This window comes from Notechis scutatus, chromosome 1, assembly GCF_049901735.1.
Source record: "Notechis scutatus isolate UNSWTSFEM ecotype Mainland chromosome 1, rNotScu1.2, whole genome shotgun sequence".
Classification (NCBI taxonomy): domain Eukaryota; kingdom Metazoa; phylum Chordata; class Lepidosauria; order Squamata; family Elapidae; genus Notechis; species Notechis scutatus.
The window spans coordinates 314065796-314082925 of NC_142009.1; the positions used below are offsets into that span (position 1 = coordinate 314065796).

Sequence of the window (17130 nt, forward strand, 5' to 3'; positions counted from 1 at the left end):
ACAAGCAGCACCCCAAATTAGTCAGCAAGATCCATGTTCAGTTTTCCACACTGAAATGCTTGGTATGAATTTATTGTTTTATATGTGAATTTTAGAGCAAGCAGAAGGAAATAATTAAGCTACTGGTTAAAGCATGGTCACTTAGATTCAACTTGATTCTACAGTGGTTACCATCCTACTTTGTTAATTCTTTTATTTGAAAAGCTGATGGTACAAGGCTGGATTTTGGGATCACTCATCTACAAAAGAAAACTGGAGATGACAACCCTGGCTTGCAGTCTTTCCCCTACTAGGGCAAGATGCCTTTAATTCTGTTCCATAATAATGATTTGTCATTTGGCACCCATATACAAAAATTGTACAGGAAAATTTCGTGCAAACTATATTCCCCTTTTTCTTCTTTTCAGCAATGTGGAATGGGCGTTGGTAGAAGTTACCCTGAACGCCCTTTCTATCTATGCTGCGAGAGAGCCCAGGATGGGTTGACTCCTTCCTATGACGTCATTTAACTGAGTCTGTACTAAGATATAAAAGCCAGACCCCAGAAGAGACCCCAGCTTTGGCGAAGATACTTGACAAACTGAAAGGTGTCTCTGAAAGCACAAATGAATACAGAAATGACTTACCCTCTCCGGACGAATCAAGGGAGGGGCTGGGCTCTCTCGCAGCATAGATAGAAAGGGCATTCAGGGTAACTTCTATCAATGCCCATTCTCCTCCATGCTGCGTCGAGAGCCCAGGATGGGACATACCAAAGCCTGCATGTCCACGGGTGGGTCCTCGTCCGGCTCATCACACCGACTGTTGAACTACTTGTTGAAGCACCCGTCTGCTGAAGGCTGCAGTTGCCGAGGCAAAGACATCCAGACGGTAGTATCTGATGAAAGGAGATGGAGATGTCCATGTGGCCGCACGACAGATCTCCTCCAAGGGTGCTTGGGTCGCCCAGGCAGCCGAAGTGGCCGCGTTTCTGGTAGAGTGCGCCATCAGACCTCGAGGAACTGGAAGGGCCGCAGCTTTGTAGGCCTGCTCAATGAAAGATCTGACCCACCTGCTAATAGTAGTAGAAGAGGCCTTGTGCCCCAAGTGAGAAGGGAAAAGGAAACAAAATGGCTTCAGACTTCCTGAAGGAGGAAGTGCACTTAATGTATATTCTAAGAGCCCTACCTACGACTAGCGAGTGCCACTGCTGCTCTAAGTCATGGTGCAGGAGGAGGCAGAAGCCAGGCAACATAATGTCCTGGGACCTGTGAAACAGGTGTTAACCCTTGGAATAAATGAGGGATCCAGACTGAGGACAACCCTATCATTGTGAAAGGAACAAAGGTCCTGTCTGATGGAAAGAGCAGCGAGCTCGGATACCCGCCTGGCTGAAGTGATGGAAACGGGGAACACTACCTTCAGAGTCAGGAAACGGAGAGACAGTGTTCTAAGGGGTTCAAAAGGGGGCTTTGTAAGAGCATAAAGGACCACATGAAGATCCCAGGAAGGATACCTGTGAGCCACCGGAGATGCAGGTTGGAAGCCCCTTTCGAAAACCTCCTGACTGAAGGGTGATGGGATAAGGAAGGAAGCGAACCCCATGAAAGAACCAAGGAGAGGGCCTCAACCTGCCTGCGTAAGGTGTTGGGGGCCAAACCTTTCTCCAGATCATGCTGAAGGAATCTAAGAACCTCTGCCAACTGGGCTAAAGCGGGAGAGAGAGACCCTCACTAAGGCACCATCAGGAAGGGCCTTCCAGGTGGCATCATAGATGCGCCTTATGGGAAGTTTGCAAGTTGCCAGGATAGTGATGATGACCCTTTCAGGAAGATCAGCCACCTCTAGCCACTGCCGCTCAAGTGCCACATGGTCAGCTTGAGCCACTGGGGCTCCGGGTGGAGCAGAATCCCCTGATGAAGGGAGATTAGATGGGCTGGGATCCTCCAAGGAGAAGCCACCGACAGGTTGACCAGGTCTGCAAACCAGGGCATCCTTGGCCAATAGGGTGCCAGGAGGAGGAGCTCCGCTCATTCCTCCAACATCTTCTAAATTACTGCCGGAATGATGGGAGTGGGGGAAAGGCATAGAGGAGACTTTTGGGCCATCTGCACCGAAGGGCATTGGTCCCCTCCGCTCCCTGGCAAGGAAACCTGGTGAAGAATCTGGTGACCTGTGCAATTTGAGGAGTGGAGAAGATCCACCTCTGGCATTCCGAATCTGAGGGAAAGGTCCCTGAATAGAGAAGGAGGAATAGACCATTCTGCCTGGTCGACTAGGCTCCTGCTGAGCCAGTCGGCCTGGGAATTGTTGATCCCGGAGAAGTGGTCCGCCAAGATCGACAACAGGTGTTGCTCTGGCCATAACCCCAACCATAGAGCCTCTCCCATGAGGGCTCTGGACCTCATCCCCCCCCCCCACCGGTTGACATGAGCCATGGCGGCCATGTTGTCCATAAGGACTAGAACATGAGAGCCAGTCACTGAGTGCCTGAAATGCTTGAGAGCTAGAAAAATGGCTCTGAGCTCTAGCCAATTTATGGGAAGGGCCTGCTCTGACCTGGACCAAGGTCCTGAGCTATCTGGCCCTGCATATGGGAACCTCAACCCAGGAGGCTGGCATTGGTGGTTATCACTAGCCTGTCTGGGACCCTGAAAAGGAGTCCCTTCCAGATTAATGGTTGGAACACCACCAACTGAGAGATCTCCGGATTTGTGGCGGGAGCGAGACCTTGATGGATGAGTGGCTGGTTCCTGCTCATTGGTAGGGAAGCAGGAACCATTAGAGTGGACAGGAGTGGAAAAATCCGTGGCTCTGGAGATATGACAGGGTAATTTGCAGATCCCGATGGGCTGCATGGATGAAGGAGGACAGAATCAAAATGTTGTCCAAGTAGCGTTGGATCCTCACTGGAACAGAAAGCAGAGATGCCATCAATGCTTCCAGAACCTTCGTGAAGACCCTTGAAGCCGATGAGAGGCCGAAGGGAAGTGCTCGATACTGGTAATGGGTATTCTGATAACAGAAACGGAAAAACTGGCGATGATGAGGCCAAATGGGGATGTGGAGGTAAGCCTCCATGAGATCAGTGGAAGAGAGATCACCCTCCCGAACGCTCTCTAAAATAGAATGCAGAGTCTGCATTTTAAATAGCCTGTATTTTACAAATTGGTTGAGAAATTTTAGATCCAGGATGGTTCGCTACCCTCCCTGAGGATTTGGGAACGATGAAAGGCGAGAATAAAGCCCACGTCCTCATTGAGAGGGGGGAACAGGTTTGAATAGCTCGGATTTTAAGAAGGAGTTGAATGGCCTGATTCATGAGGTCTTGCCTTGAAATGTCCCGAGAGACAGGACAGATTAAAAAAAATTTTTGGGTGGGGGTGCATTAGGAAGTCCAATTGTAATCCTGACCTAATAGTGCTGAGCACGCAGGCATCCGCCGTTGACTCCTCCCATTTGGAGGCAAAGAAGGCTAGGCAACCTCCGATGGGTGGGGAGAACGAGGTATTACTTAGAGCGATGGAAGGAATGACCCCCACCCTCCCGAAAGGGCTGTTTACCAGTATAAGGAGCTGGGCGATAGTCAGCTCTCTTCCCAGAGGAAGAGAGAATTTTACGTTTATCTCTGGTTTTGATGAGATAAAGTTCCAGAGCATCGCCAAAAAGCTTATCGAATGGAACTGAAACCAGCTTCCATTTATGGCGTGACTCCGCCTGCCAGTTTCTGAGCCATAACAGTTTTCTTGCTGCTACTGAAGATGCCATGGCCCCAGATGCAAATTTGGCGGCATTGAGAGTGGCAGTGAATTCCGCCGCTGTGATAATCTTATTAAGGCCTTGGCGAGACTGAAGGTCAGAAGTAGGCAATCTAATCTGGAGTTGGTGCAGCCACCGTATGGATGCCCACGTGAAAGTGCCAGAAAATGGGAATGAGGCCAGAACCGGAATGTCAACAGAAGGCGCTGCCAGGGAATTGTCGAGGGCTGCGCTGACATTGTAGAAACGCTTAACCAGAGAAGATGGGCGAGGACCTGCCGAAGGGGAAGCGCACTGTTCCTTGACCATGTCCAGGAACAAAGTGGGAGAAGGCAAAACCCCTGCATGCTCTGCAGGCTTGGGGAAGAATGAGTCTCCCTGGCTAGAGGGAATTCCTTGTGGCTCGGGAGCCACTTCCTCTGGCGACAACTTGGCAGTGACCAAGGCCATGTTGAGTAATGGCCTGAAGAGAGAAGGATTGAAGACCAATGCAGAGGATGTCTGCTCTGGGCGAGAGTCCTCTTCCTCTGAAAGATTTTGGTCAAAGGTCTCGCCCTCTTCACCTTCTGAACGAGAGAAGTAACTGTGTTCAGATGGTGAAGCCCTTCCCTCCTCATCAACCTCCTCCCATTCTGGTAGAGAAGAATGGACCCTGAGGTCCTGGGGCCTGTGTAAATCAGGGTGATGAGGCAACTTATAGATTGAGAAGGGAGAAGGGCCTGAACTCTTTCTGGAGGTCGAAGGATTTGCTTGAAGCCTTCAGCCAATCCCTGCCTAATGGCCAAAGAGACAACATCTTGGACATCCCCTGATCTATGCTCAAAGGTAGGGGCAGAAGGCCGAAGGCCCGCTGCTGAGGGAGTGAAGGTGGCTTCAGGCCTAGATTGAGAAGAGGTTCGAGGTCTGGAGGGAGGGGGAGGAGCATAGGGCCCAGAAGCCTGTTGGAAATAAGGCCCAGATCTGCTTAGATCCTGAGGATCATTGTACTGCAAAAGCCTCAGGAGACAGGCTCATAGATAACTTCTCCTCCCCTGGGAGAGCTTGGCTGGGGCCCACAGGTATCACCTGAAACATGCTGTAGTTGCACTGTTGAATAGTTCTGTTGAACTGCCTCTCTAGGGCTGCATGTCTGCGCTTTTCTGCCCTCAACTCAGCCTGAGTTGCCTTCTTAGGGGCTAGAGCCTTAGCTCTGATTTTAGCAGCCACTTCCCTCTGGACTGATTGGGTGCGTTGCCTACAACTTTTTCTCTTATTGGCTTAAGAGACTGTTCCACTGGTGGGGGGGACTCTGCCTGACCCTTTTCTTGCTCCATTTGAAGAATAAAGGCTCTTACGATGGAAAGAAACTGTTTGTAAATTTTTTGTATTAAGCCCCTTAGGGTATAAATTGGCCCCCGGGCTTACAAAATGGCCGCTCACCTTGTGGTGGAAGGCTTCAATCCAAGATGGCTGCTGACTATGGGAAACAGGCTCCGAGATCGAAGAATTTCTCCTTAGGCTATAAAGAGCCCCGAGTGAAGTCAGCAAAGGAAAGGGCAGCCTCTGGCCACATGATCAGCTGGCTGATGCTGGTATTGGTTTGCCAACCGCTTTTTACGACCGCTCAAACCACAGGCATGGGGGAGGTCTACAGACGCTGCTCAAATTGCTTGAACAGCACTCTGGCAACGCTGCTCCCAACGCTGCAGGAGAGAGAGAGCCCTGCTCTCCTGGAAGAGCAGCTGCCCAGATCCTGGGAGCTGCTGAAGCGAGGAAAAAAGGTACTGAAGATCGCTGATGAGTGCTATCTACAGAACCTCAGCTGGCTGAAGCTGTTATCGGTTTGCCGATCGCTTTTTATGACCGCTCAAACCGCAGGCGTGGGGGAGGTCTACAGACGGTGCCCAACTTGCCTGAACAGCGCTCTGGCAACGCTGCTCCCAACCTTACTTGAAACGAGGAAAAACGGCACTGAAGATCGCTGGTGAGTGTTATCTAACAGAAGCTTTCAGAGACACAGCTACTGACTGAAAGGAGCTGAGTCAAAAGCTGGTGTCTCTTCCAGGGTCTGGCTTTTATATCTTAGTACAGACTCAGCTATGACGTCATAGGAAGGAGTCAACCCATCCTGGGCTCTCGATGCAGCATGGAGGAGAAGTGGGCATTCTATTCTGTTCTCTTTATAGTCTGGTTTCCCGTGTAAAAAAATTCCCACAGTTGCATAAGTGAGCAAACTAGAGACTTTTCTTCCTCCCAGATGCATGGCAGGTCAAAGGATAAGCAGGAATAAATTATGTCTCGCATTCAACATTTCATTACAATGCTCCTAACTTTGCAAAATGTAATGCCAGTTTGTTTTTCTTTCTTTTAACTACACCTCCTGCTTCCCCCCACCCACCCCCAGAGCAGCACAGCTCTTTCTGCAGAGGCTGCTTCTCCTTTGTAGCACCTTCCCAGAATAACCACACCACCACACATTTTTGCTTCTAAAAGAAAGACCGAGAGGCTTGGCCACTTCATGCATTTTCAAATGTGGGTCTGAACTCTCCTCCTCCTGTGTGTTATTCTTTACACATTTTTAATAATTTTCTCTTTCCAACATAATAAACTTTACAATTAGCAGCAATTTGTTTGCAGGGAGCATATGGCACTGCAGTCTATGCATCCCTCCTTTCTAACTTGCTTTATTCCAGGTTTCAAGTTCACCCTGGCTTAGACTGACAACCAACTTCTGTTCCAGGATGCAAAAACCTTGCAGAAGGTTGAGATGACTCAGCAGCCTTCAGTCCTCAATCTGTTTCTACTCCCTTCGATCCTCATACAATTGAATTGAATGGCACACACAAAGCTTTGTTTTCAACCGGCAACTCCACAGCTTTCTTCAACAAACATGGTGAAGGGTTGGGCTCATACTGAACTGAAAACAGCACTGCCTACTCCTGTGCCTTTACAAAACTGCTGCTCCCCTCCTGAGTCACTAACTTTCTTCTCCTGCAACATCCTGGATTTGGAACCCCAGTGTCAAAGAAAGCCCATCCCAGGCTAACGCAGTTGCGCACTGTAGTGAGATTTCTATATGGAAATAAGATTGCAATACAAGTTTCTCTGGTTACGCATTGTTTACTGTATATCTTCTTCCTCTCCTGCGCTCTCCCACAAGCAGAATTGGCTTGGATTCATATGGAGAATTCATGGTTTGGGCAAAACCTGTTAACTCAATCCCATCTCTAAATTATAGCAGGTTTTTTTTTTCTTTTATAGAAAAAAATAGGTTTTTTTTCTTTAATAATGACATTCAGGCTGCCCACAAGCACATCATCCTGTCTACTTCCTTTCTTTTGTAAAAGTTTGTCCCTTTCTGTTCAGGATCTGCTACAGAAAAATGGGGGGGGGGGAGAATAAAAATAATTTTGGAGCTCTCCTTTTAATAATTATTTCCATAAGAAATGGAGATGTATAGCAGTATGTACTAAATGTGTCTGTACATGCATAAATTTCCAAGCTGGTAGAAAGTGAACTGTGGGATATTGCAAGGTAGTCTTTAAATCAGAGATTGTGGCTAGCATAGAATATCATATGTGTGCTGGAGGAAAACCTGGGCTTTAAGTTAAGACTGCTAACCAAGTCTACAGCTTCTCTGTCTAACTTAAAGAGTAAGAAAGGAGATGGATGCAAATGGTAGGAGTAAGTAGATAAATGAATTGCATCATGAGAAAGCATCCATTCATCAAAGCTATGATTGGTGATAGAAATCAATCAATGACCTTTCTAGCAATGGCATATGGAAGAGTGAATTAACAAATGAAAGGAAGGGGGGGGGAGATATCTCGTGTATCTGTAAAATTAAGAGGAAAGAAAAGGTTAAGTCTGAAAGAAGGTAGCCTGGACTTTTTGGAGTGGCATTGATGAATATCTGCAAGGAAGTAAGATGTAGGCATAATTATGAATGAAAAGGCTACAGTGTATGCCCGAAAGTACAAACTGACATCATCAAGGATATTATGACCCTGCAAAAAAGCAGGTCCACACTAATTATTGATGATACCACATTGATGGTAGAACAATCCATAACAGTTCAAAAAAATCACCATAACTAAAACTCCCATCAAAGTTCATCCAACCCCTTTTGCAAGATGATCTTCAATCACCAAAAGCCTTCCAGAAGAAGGCTGTCTTCACTGTTTTCTAGATGGCCTGTACCAAGAGGGTTAGTGAGGGAGACACTTTGGGAGAGTTTCTCTATGGAGAAATGTCAAATAGATCACTAACTAATTGCAATTTCACATTAACCATGAGAAATGCAATACAATGTGTTTGTTAAGTTCTGAAGAAAGTGGGAGAAAAAAACCACTGAAGAGGGTATAAGCTTATTTTGGCAGTAAAAAAAACATTACTATGGTTTCAGTCTAGGATACAATAAAGATTCTAAATTAACCATACCCTGCAGTTTATCTGGGAAGTTTCAAAAAGCCCAACTAAGAGGGAAACTGACAGCTAGATACATGAGCAACAAAGTCCCTAGTTCAGATCTTCCTATGAATTACAAATCTGTTTAGTAGGCCACTTAGTAGGTGACTTAACCAATCACTGTTCCTCAGCTATCCCATTATGAAGGTAAGGCTCAATGTTCTGAACTCAACTTAAGGGTTACTGAAGATGTCCCATGCAAGTTTTTCTCCATTCCAACAAAGCATGCATAATTTGGCAATTATAGCATTCTTCTGTTTATTCAAGTTTTACATCTGTTGCAATTGGAGCTTAATGTCATGCTATGGTGGGTGGAAGTATTATGGTAGTAGTAACGATTACCTGACTAGAGAGAAAAGGTACAGTATACCTCTTACCTTCGGTGAAGCTGCCTGAGAGGGTTATTGCTATAAATACTTTCCCTTCAGGTTCCAGGTCCACCTGCAAGAGAAGAGAAGAGAAAGGGAGATATTGTCAAATGTGTTTCGGAAATAAAAAGGCCGCATTAGGTGTAACCTCATTAGTAACAATTTGACAATGACCTGGAAGATAAGACCCAGTGTGGATGCTAAGAATTGGACTTGCATGTGCTCAAGATTTCACCGCAAAAAGTAGAGGCATTTGTCCAACGAGGCAGCTTTGTCCAAGCAATGAAACAAATGTTGTGATGGTGCACTATAAGTGCCTCCCTTATCTACATGCATGTCATATCACAATGTGTGTACAAAAGAGGTGGAGACTGCATCACAACATTGCAATCATTTCAGTATATGGTCCCCAAACCCTGTGGATACCCATGCAGAAAACATCTATGTTAACTGCAATCGCATATAGCTGCTATTGCTGTGGAAAGCATTTGAATTTACTCACACATAAGGAAAGCACTCCTTCTTTGGAAAAATGTCCCTACTTGTCTGCATGTGCATCCACAATTATTTTGTTTTGTTGGTGATATCAGTAAAAGGGCTGTCCAAGCAATGTCAAAAACATTATGGAAACTTTGTAGGGAGTTTTAATATACCAGATACACTTACATGAACATTTGTGAAGCATCTCTTTTGAATAGATGGCAAAGTCTTAAGCTCTCATACCTGGACCTAAACAATATTTCTGTATTTGACTGGTAAAGACTGTAAGCTACTAACTCCTGGAGGTTAGCAAATAAATATACTGTACTTACCACAGCAAATATAAATCACATATAAATTAATCAATAACCATTCCCCAACAAACAAACGAAAGTAAACACAACACCCAGATGTCAATTAATCTACAATTGGGTATGTTTGCATTAGAAGTTAGGACATTTTGATTTCCAAACTTCAGATTCACACACAATATTTCAAAGAAAACAACAGTGTGCACTGTTGTCCATACGAATTCATATCTTGAGTCAAAACGTATCTACTCCTCAAGTGGTTGAGATCCTAAAGCACTCTCTACAGCAAGGATATTTTAGATTACAATTTTCAAAATAAAAAATTGCAGGCCATACCTGCTGGGCCTTATAAGAACTGCAGTCCTAAAACATCTAAGTGATACCATGTTCCCTAAACTGTGTTCTAAGGAGGATGACTTTATAGTAGTCATTGCCTCTCTGAGCATATAGACCTCTGCATATGGATTATGAGAATTGTAATCTCAGTATCTAGGGGAACATTATGCTGAGGAAGGATCCTCTGGAGTTTGTAAAAATTAATGCATTTTCTAAGGCATTCCTAGCATTTAGACCCTAAAAAACAAGCCAAATGATGTAGAGGGGAAGGAAGGATTGTTTTTTTTTTAACCATAGATAATACTGATATATAAGCACATTCAGATAATTGCAGCTTGAGTAAAGGCTTCCAAGAAGGGAGCAAACCCCACACCTCTTAAATCTTCTCATTGTCTCCCCCCGCCAATCATTACAACGCCAAAATTGGCAAAATAAAATGGTAGTAGGAACGTACTGATAGAGAATGGTTGTACAATCAGATCTGGACACACAATGACTTATGATGGAAATTCCAGCCTCCATTGTGATCACACGTCAGAGATTACCTGGACTGTATTAGAATCCTTGTATTTATAATATGTCAAAAACAATTTGATACTTATGAATGTATGTGTGTGTATGTGTGTTTGTAGATTTTCACGGGTACAGGTATGCAGGTCTTGGCGTGTTCGGGTCTTTTCCCATGTAAGTTTGAGAGTATTTTGGCAACATTTCGACGAGGTCCCACTCGCCATCTTCAGGCTGGTGTTTTTGGCTTCAGGCTTGTGCGAGCAAAACATGATTGGAGCTGCCGTCTCTCTATAAATACTGGTGAGGAGGTTGGCTGTGTTGTTATTTCTTGATTGGTTGATGGAGTTGATGTTTGCAGATTGGCTGGCTTTTTCGTAAGAACATGTGTGGCTGAGGTATTGGCTGTGTCAGCCTCCTGTGTCGTAACGATCTGGGTGCAAACATCAACTCCATCAACCAATCAAGAAATAACAACACAGCCAACCTCCCCACCAGTATTTATAGAGAGACGGCAGCTCCGATCACGCTTTGCTCGCACAAGCACGAAGCCGAAAGCACCAGCCTGAAGATGGCGATGGGACCTCGTCGAAACATCGCCAAGATACTCTCAATCTTACACGGGAAAAGACCTGAACACGCCAAGACCTGCATATGTATGTATGTGTGTATGTATGTATGTATGTATGTATAAATGCATGTGTCAGAGGTGGTATTCAGCAGGTTCTGACCAGTTCTGGAGAACCGGTAGCGGAAATTTTGAGTAGTTTGGAGAACCAACAAATACCATCTCTGGCTGGAGATTTTACAGTATCCTTCCCCTGCCATGCCCACAGAACCGGTAGTAAAAAAAATTGAATCCCACCACTGGTGTGTGTGTGTGTGTGTGTGTGTGTGTGTGTGTGTGTGTGTGTGTATGTATGTATGTATGTATGTATGGGCTGTCCCAAGTTATGGCTCATATCCCTTTGTCACTGTTTTGCAGTTTAGATTAAAAAGACAAACCAAAGCAATTATATTTCTGCTAAAGAAAATCAGTACTTGTTTTCCACAAAAAGGTCATGTTTTTAACAATTCTTTATTCAAAGATTGCAGAACTGGGAGTTTTGTTTGTCATTCCTTTTACAGCAATTCAAAAAACATCTGCTGAAGTTCACATCACCCCATCACATGCCTTCTATAAAAAGCTCCCTCCTATTCTTCTTGATAAAAAAAAAAGTGACGGCTAAATATAAATATAAATTGAACGCACCACGTGTAACATTTGCAACAATTAAAATAGTCTGAAAATAGGGTTCTCTGGAAAGGTGACTCAGTGATTTCCAACAGCCATTCCTCGTGGCTGAACTTGCAACCAGACCCAAAATAAACATTCTGATAAGCCATTGTAAAAAGGGAAGGAGCACTCAACACAATTTGCAAAGTCAGTTTAGTATGGAAAGAAATGCACAGTAGAACCACTTAGGAATCCTTAAGTTTCCAAGTATGGTTTGATGTCAGACTTACGGAAACAATTACCACTACCACCACCCCAGACAAACAGATGAGTAAATATGCAACCACAGCAGCGAAAAGCTTGACTGGAAAATAATCACTGTAAAATTCAATCGTATTTAAATTACTAAGTAAATTCCTATTTTAAAGCCTATAAACTTCAAGATAAACCACTACAGAAACTTTTTTCTCAGATGAATGTATTTTTTCTTATTTTTCGTTGAAAGAAATGAGGTAATGTCTCTGATATCACAATCCATGTGAGGAATGAGAGAACCCAACAGCTGAGCTGCTCCTTGTGAATAAGCTGCAAGAATGGAGGTTTCTGCAGTGGGCCCCATGAGCCAAGTGCCTTGAAGTCAAGGGATTCCCACCAAGTTCCCAGCTTCAGTGTAGCCTTATGGGCACAAAGTTCTGCCAAGCTTCATTTCTTAATCAGTTTTGCATATTGCTTCTTAACTGTTTTTCAACTATTAAAAATCTTTCAAATCTTACAACATGCACCAGGAGTTTCCTTTAATCCTTAGAAAAATTAAAATTAAAGATAAGTAAGAATATTTTAAGTCTCTTTTTTAGAACAAACAGTAAATAGCATTGATTTTGGAAAGTTATAAAAAAAAACCTAAGGATCCTGATGAATTTGAAATAAGATTTTGAAATTAATAAGCATCCTTCCCATGGGAAAATGTTCTTGCTTTGGAATCTTAAAAGAAAACATGAAAGGATGAGAATTTGAATGTTAGACACTAGAAGTAACCAAAAAACACTGAAAGTTACAATTAAAGGGAAAGTGTGCCTAAATTTGATTTACTAACATAGAATGGAGCAAAATACTTTAACATTGGACATACTATACCATATTTGTGACATATGGATCCAGAAATTAACTTTAAAAGTGTCTACCATTATAAATGGACTGATTTTAAAATATGTTTTGGAAGAAGAACAAGTTTTACCAGACAAGACTGAGTCTGGTTTGAAAGTGGATTTAAAAACTGACAAGCTACAAGAATGGTATGGGAAAAGATGTTAAACTGGATATACAAATGAAAACAGCTGATGTCTTAATAATTAAAAAGAATGTACAAATGTCAAACCAAAAAAAGCAACTTGGATAACTTCCTGATATTGGATTTCCAAAAGAGTTCTGTTAATGTTCTGGAGAACTTTATGAGAAGAGACAAAACAGAAATTTAAAAAGCAAGCTTTACAATATTATTTGAAGGGATTAAAGATCAAGATTATTAAAAATAAAGGAAGACATAAAAAGTGGTTTATTTAATCAAGATTTAAAAAATTATTTCTGGTAGCCCTTAATGGATTTTTGCTGACCAGGACTGAATGACAAGATTTTAAGGATCTGTTTTGATTCAAGATCACATGAAGTTTATGAAGTTTTAAAATCACTTTACAATCCCTTAGTAAAACCAAACTTGGAATATTACATCCACTTTTGGTCACCATGATATAAAAAAGATATTAAGACTCTAGGAAGAATGCAGAGCAGAGGAACAAAGGTGATTAGGGGACTGGAGGCTAAAGCATATGAAGAATGGTTGCAGGAATTGGATATATCTAGTTTAATGAAAAGAAGGACTAGGGGTGACTTGATAGCTGTCTTCCAATATCTCAGGGGCTGCCACAAAGAACAGCAGGTCAACCTATTCTCCAAAAAGCACCTGAAGGCAGGATAAGAAGTGATGGATGGAAACTAATTAAGGAGAGAGGTAACATAGAATTAAGGAGAAATTTCCTGACAATTAGAACAATTAATCAGTGGAATCAGTTGCCTCCAGAAATTGTGGGTGTTCCAACACTTGGGGTTTTTAAGAAGAGACTGAATTTGTCTAAAATGGTATAAGTTTTCCTGCTTAAGCTGAGGGTTCCAACTCTGCTATTCTGTTACTTATAAGGTAAAGGTAAAGGTTCCCCTCGCACATACATGCTAGTCGTTTCTGGCTCTAGGGGGCAGTGCTCATCTCCATTACAAAGCCGAAGAGCCAGTGCTGTCCGAAGACATCTCCATGGTCATGTGGCCAGCATGACTAAATGCTGAAGGCGTACGAATGCTGTTACCTTCCCACCAAAATGGTCCCTATTTTTCTACTTGCGTTTTTACATGCTTTCGATCTGCAGGCTGGTGCTTTCGGCGAAGATGGCGAGTGGGACCTCGTCGAAACGTTGCCAAGATACTCTCAATCTTACACGGGAAACGACCCAAACACGCCAATACCTGCGTGTGTGTGTGTGTGTGTATGTGTGTGTGTGTGTGTGTGTGTATGTTTCTTGTTTTCTTTTTATTCTTTTATTTTTTGTAGCTTCTATTAGTCTTTAACTATTTAACTTAATGCTTAATAAAATTATTATTAAAAAAAAGAAATTAGGAGGGAAGGGATAAAACAGAGCCCATGGTCAAACCAGAAGCCCTGTTTAAAGTGACAAAAATATGCCACAGAGGGTTTAGACTTTGTGTATTCCTATTCCCCTCTTTTCTGATGTAGCAGGTTTACAATTTATCAATCTACCATATTAAAATGAGCTGCTGTCATAATCTATAATTTGAAATTTATTTCAAACAAACAAGATTAGCCACAGACGGTCTGGAATCTGATGGCCAACAAACTATAATCTTAAGAAGAAAGATCAGCTTCTGAAACTTTCCAGTAAGAGAAGGGATAAATGACTAAGCCTGTTGCTTGCTCCGGATTTTAATTTTCACACTAAAACACTAATTTCCAGTTTAGAGTTCCCAGACTACAATTGTCATTGGTCCCAGATAGAAATAACAAAAACTCTCCCTTCATAAAGATGCCAGTTCCTATTTTCTTATTAAAGCCTTCATAAGCTTCTTCATAAGCTACTTCTTTTGCGTTGTGACCAGCTACTGCTCCAGTCAATAACTATTTTGCTGAATTCATTTAGAGATTCTTCCATTCTGCAACATAGATGCAAAGCAGGCCCCATTGCCTTGGCGACATTCCAATTACAAATTGACTAGCAAACAGTTGACTAATGCAGTCTGCTTCAGAAAGTAATACAGCACAGGATGCATTGCATAGTACACAAATACATCAAGCAAAACACTGGGACTTTGGCAGTTTTCAATAGTCTGGAAATAAGAACAACCTTCTGGATGAAGATAAGGACACTCCAAATGTAAGAGGTCATAGTCTCCTTCAATTGCAATGTAAAATTGTATGCCTCAATTTAGCACTTAGCAGTAGCACTTAACACTTATATATCGCTTTACAGCCCTCCGAGTGGTTTACAGAGTCAGAATCTTGCTCCCAGCAATCTGGGTTCTCATTTATGACCTCATTTACAATTTATGACCACAACTGAGGGCAAAATTTCCATTGCTAAGCAAGACTGCTTTTAAGTTTTGCTCCATTTTACGCCCTATCTTCCCTCTGTTGTTAAGTGAATCACTGCAGTTGTTAAGCTATGAACACGGTTGTTAAGTGAATCTGGCTTCTTTATTGACTTTGCTTGTCAGAAGGTCACAAAAGGTGATCACATGACCCCGGGACCCTGCAACCCTCATAAACACGTCAATTGCCAAACATCCAAATTTTGATTCACACGACCATGGCCATGCTGCAACAGTCATAAATGTGGAAAAAGGTAATAAGTCCCTTTTTTTGGTGCTGTTACAATTTCCAATAGTCATTAAGTGAATGGTTGTATGTTGAGGACTAGCTGTACACAGATAAAGCAGCATGGTTATCCTACTACTGCAAGGTGCATCAAACAATCTAAAGAGTAGAGTTATAAGCAGTACATTTATTATTAAAAGGTCTTAATCTTAGACATGGGAATCCAATATAGCATAGCAATGGCAGCCCGCTCTAAGTGGTTTACAGTCAGCATATTGCCCCCAACAATTTGGGTACTCATTTTACCTACCTCAGAAGGCTGGAAGGGTAAGTCAACATTGAGCCTGGTGAGATTTGAACTACCAAATTGCAGGCAGCTGACATTCTAACCACTGCGCCACCACAGTTCTTCATATCCAACACATTATATAAGTAATCTTGACATGTGCTCCCAAAACCATATGCAGCCCCACTGGCACACTTGATCCAGAGCCAATACTTGGGTTGCTTGCCCAAACAAGGAACATATATGCATATGCTTGTGCATAAATTTGATTCAATTCACATTGTCTGCTCTTCCATTTCTTTTTCTTTTATTAATCTGTCACACATAAAAAAAGGGAGGCAAACCATACGACATATTAAACCACAGATTTTACTACTTGTTTTGGTAGAATCTGAAGTTCATTTTGAATATAGTAGTGAAGGTGCTGGCCAAAAACCAGGAGACTGTGAATTTTAGTCCTGCCTTAGGTATGAAAGTCAGCTGGGTGACTTTGAGCCAATCACACTCTTTCTCAGCCCAACCCACTTCACCGAGTTGTTGTTGTGTAGAAAAACAGGGGGGGGGATATGTTCACTGCTTTGAGTTGCTTATAACTCAAGTAATAAAGTAATAAAGGCAGGATAAAAATCTGAAGAATTAATAACAAAAAAATAAATACCTGGCTTCCCAGTGCTATATTCTAGTTATTAGGAGCATTTAGCTGCCCAAATTATGTGGGTTCACACTTGGCTATTATTTGAGCAGGAGAAAATCCCAAGTCTACAGACTAGATTGGAAATGAAAAAAAAATCTCAGAAAATGCAAGAGGAAATCAATTTTGTCTTATTGACAAGAAGAAGAAAAACTGGCAGGTCCATGTAATTACCAGACTTTTGTATTTAATTTAGCAACCCAGAGATTGTTTATAAATTAGTAAATTTCCTGGTTCATGGGTCACTTCTATTATGAAGTCAGAATATTGTCTTACTACCGCCCCTAAGCCTCAAATCTCCATCTGCCACATAGGGCTAATAAATACTAATGTAATTATTCAGACTAAAAGAATGCAGTCCTCTAAAGTATTCTGTCAAAATAATATCAGCCTGCAGGCAAAGATTCGTCTGAAAAACCAGAATGGAGAAAGCTGATATATATTGAATATATGTCATTAAATTACAAGATTCATGTAATTTAATTGATTAGTAAAATCAGTGATTTAGTGAATTTAATTGAACAGTGTGATTAATAATTAGTGTAATTAATTGATTAGGCTGATTGTCGCTTAGGAAAATTATTTGACTAGAGTGATTACTGCAATTGATTGATTGGTGTGATATTGGCTATATTGATTACCCAAAATTGTTCCATTAATTAATTTAATCAACGTAAAATCTTAACAAACCTACCATGCCAAGAAAAAAATCCAATGCCAAACCACAACCTAAAGAGAAAGTAATCCCCACCAATGAACCACAAGACTCCTGCACATGCCTTAAATGCTACAAAACTCTAAAGGATAATGAAAACTCCATCAAATGTTCTCTATGTAACAAATACGCTCATCATGACTGCTTGGGATTACCCGAGCA

The 17130-nt window shown here is 42.3% G+C and overlaps 1 protein-coding gene across 1 annotated transcript in view; it reads right to left on the reverse strand.

Moving 5' to 3' along the window:
• PRKCH (protein kinase C eta) overlaps nucleotides 1–17130 on the reverse strand; it is a 110986-nt gene that overhangs the window by 63180 nt on the left and 30676 nt on the right. The window contains exon 2 of the mRNA XM_026670165.2: nucleotides 8562–8625. Coding sequence (XP_026525950.1) covers nucleotides 8562–8625 — 64 coding nt within the window. The remainder of the gene's footprint in view (nucleotides 1–8561; nucleotides 8626–17130) is intronic.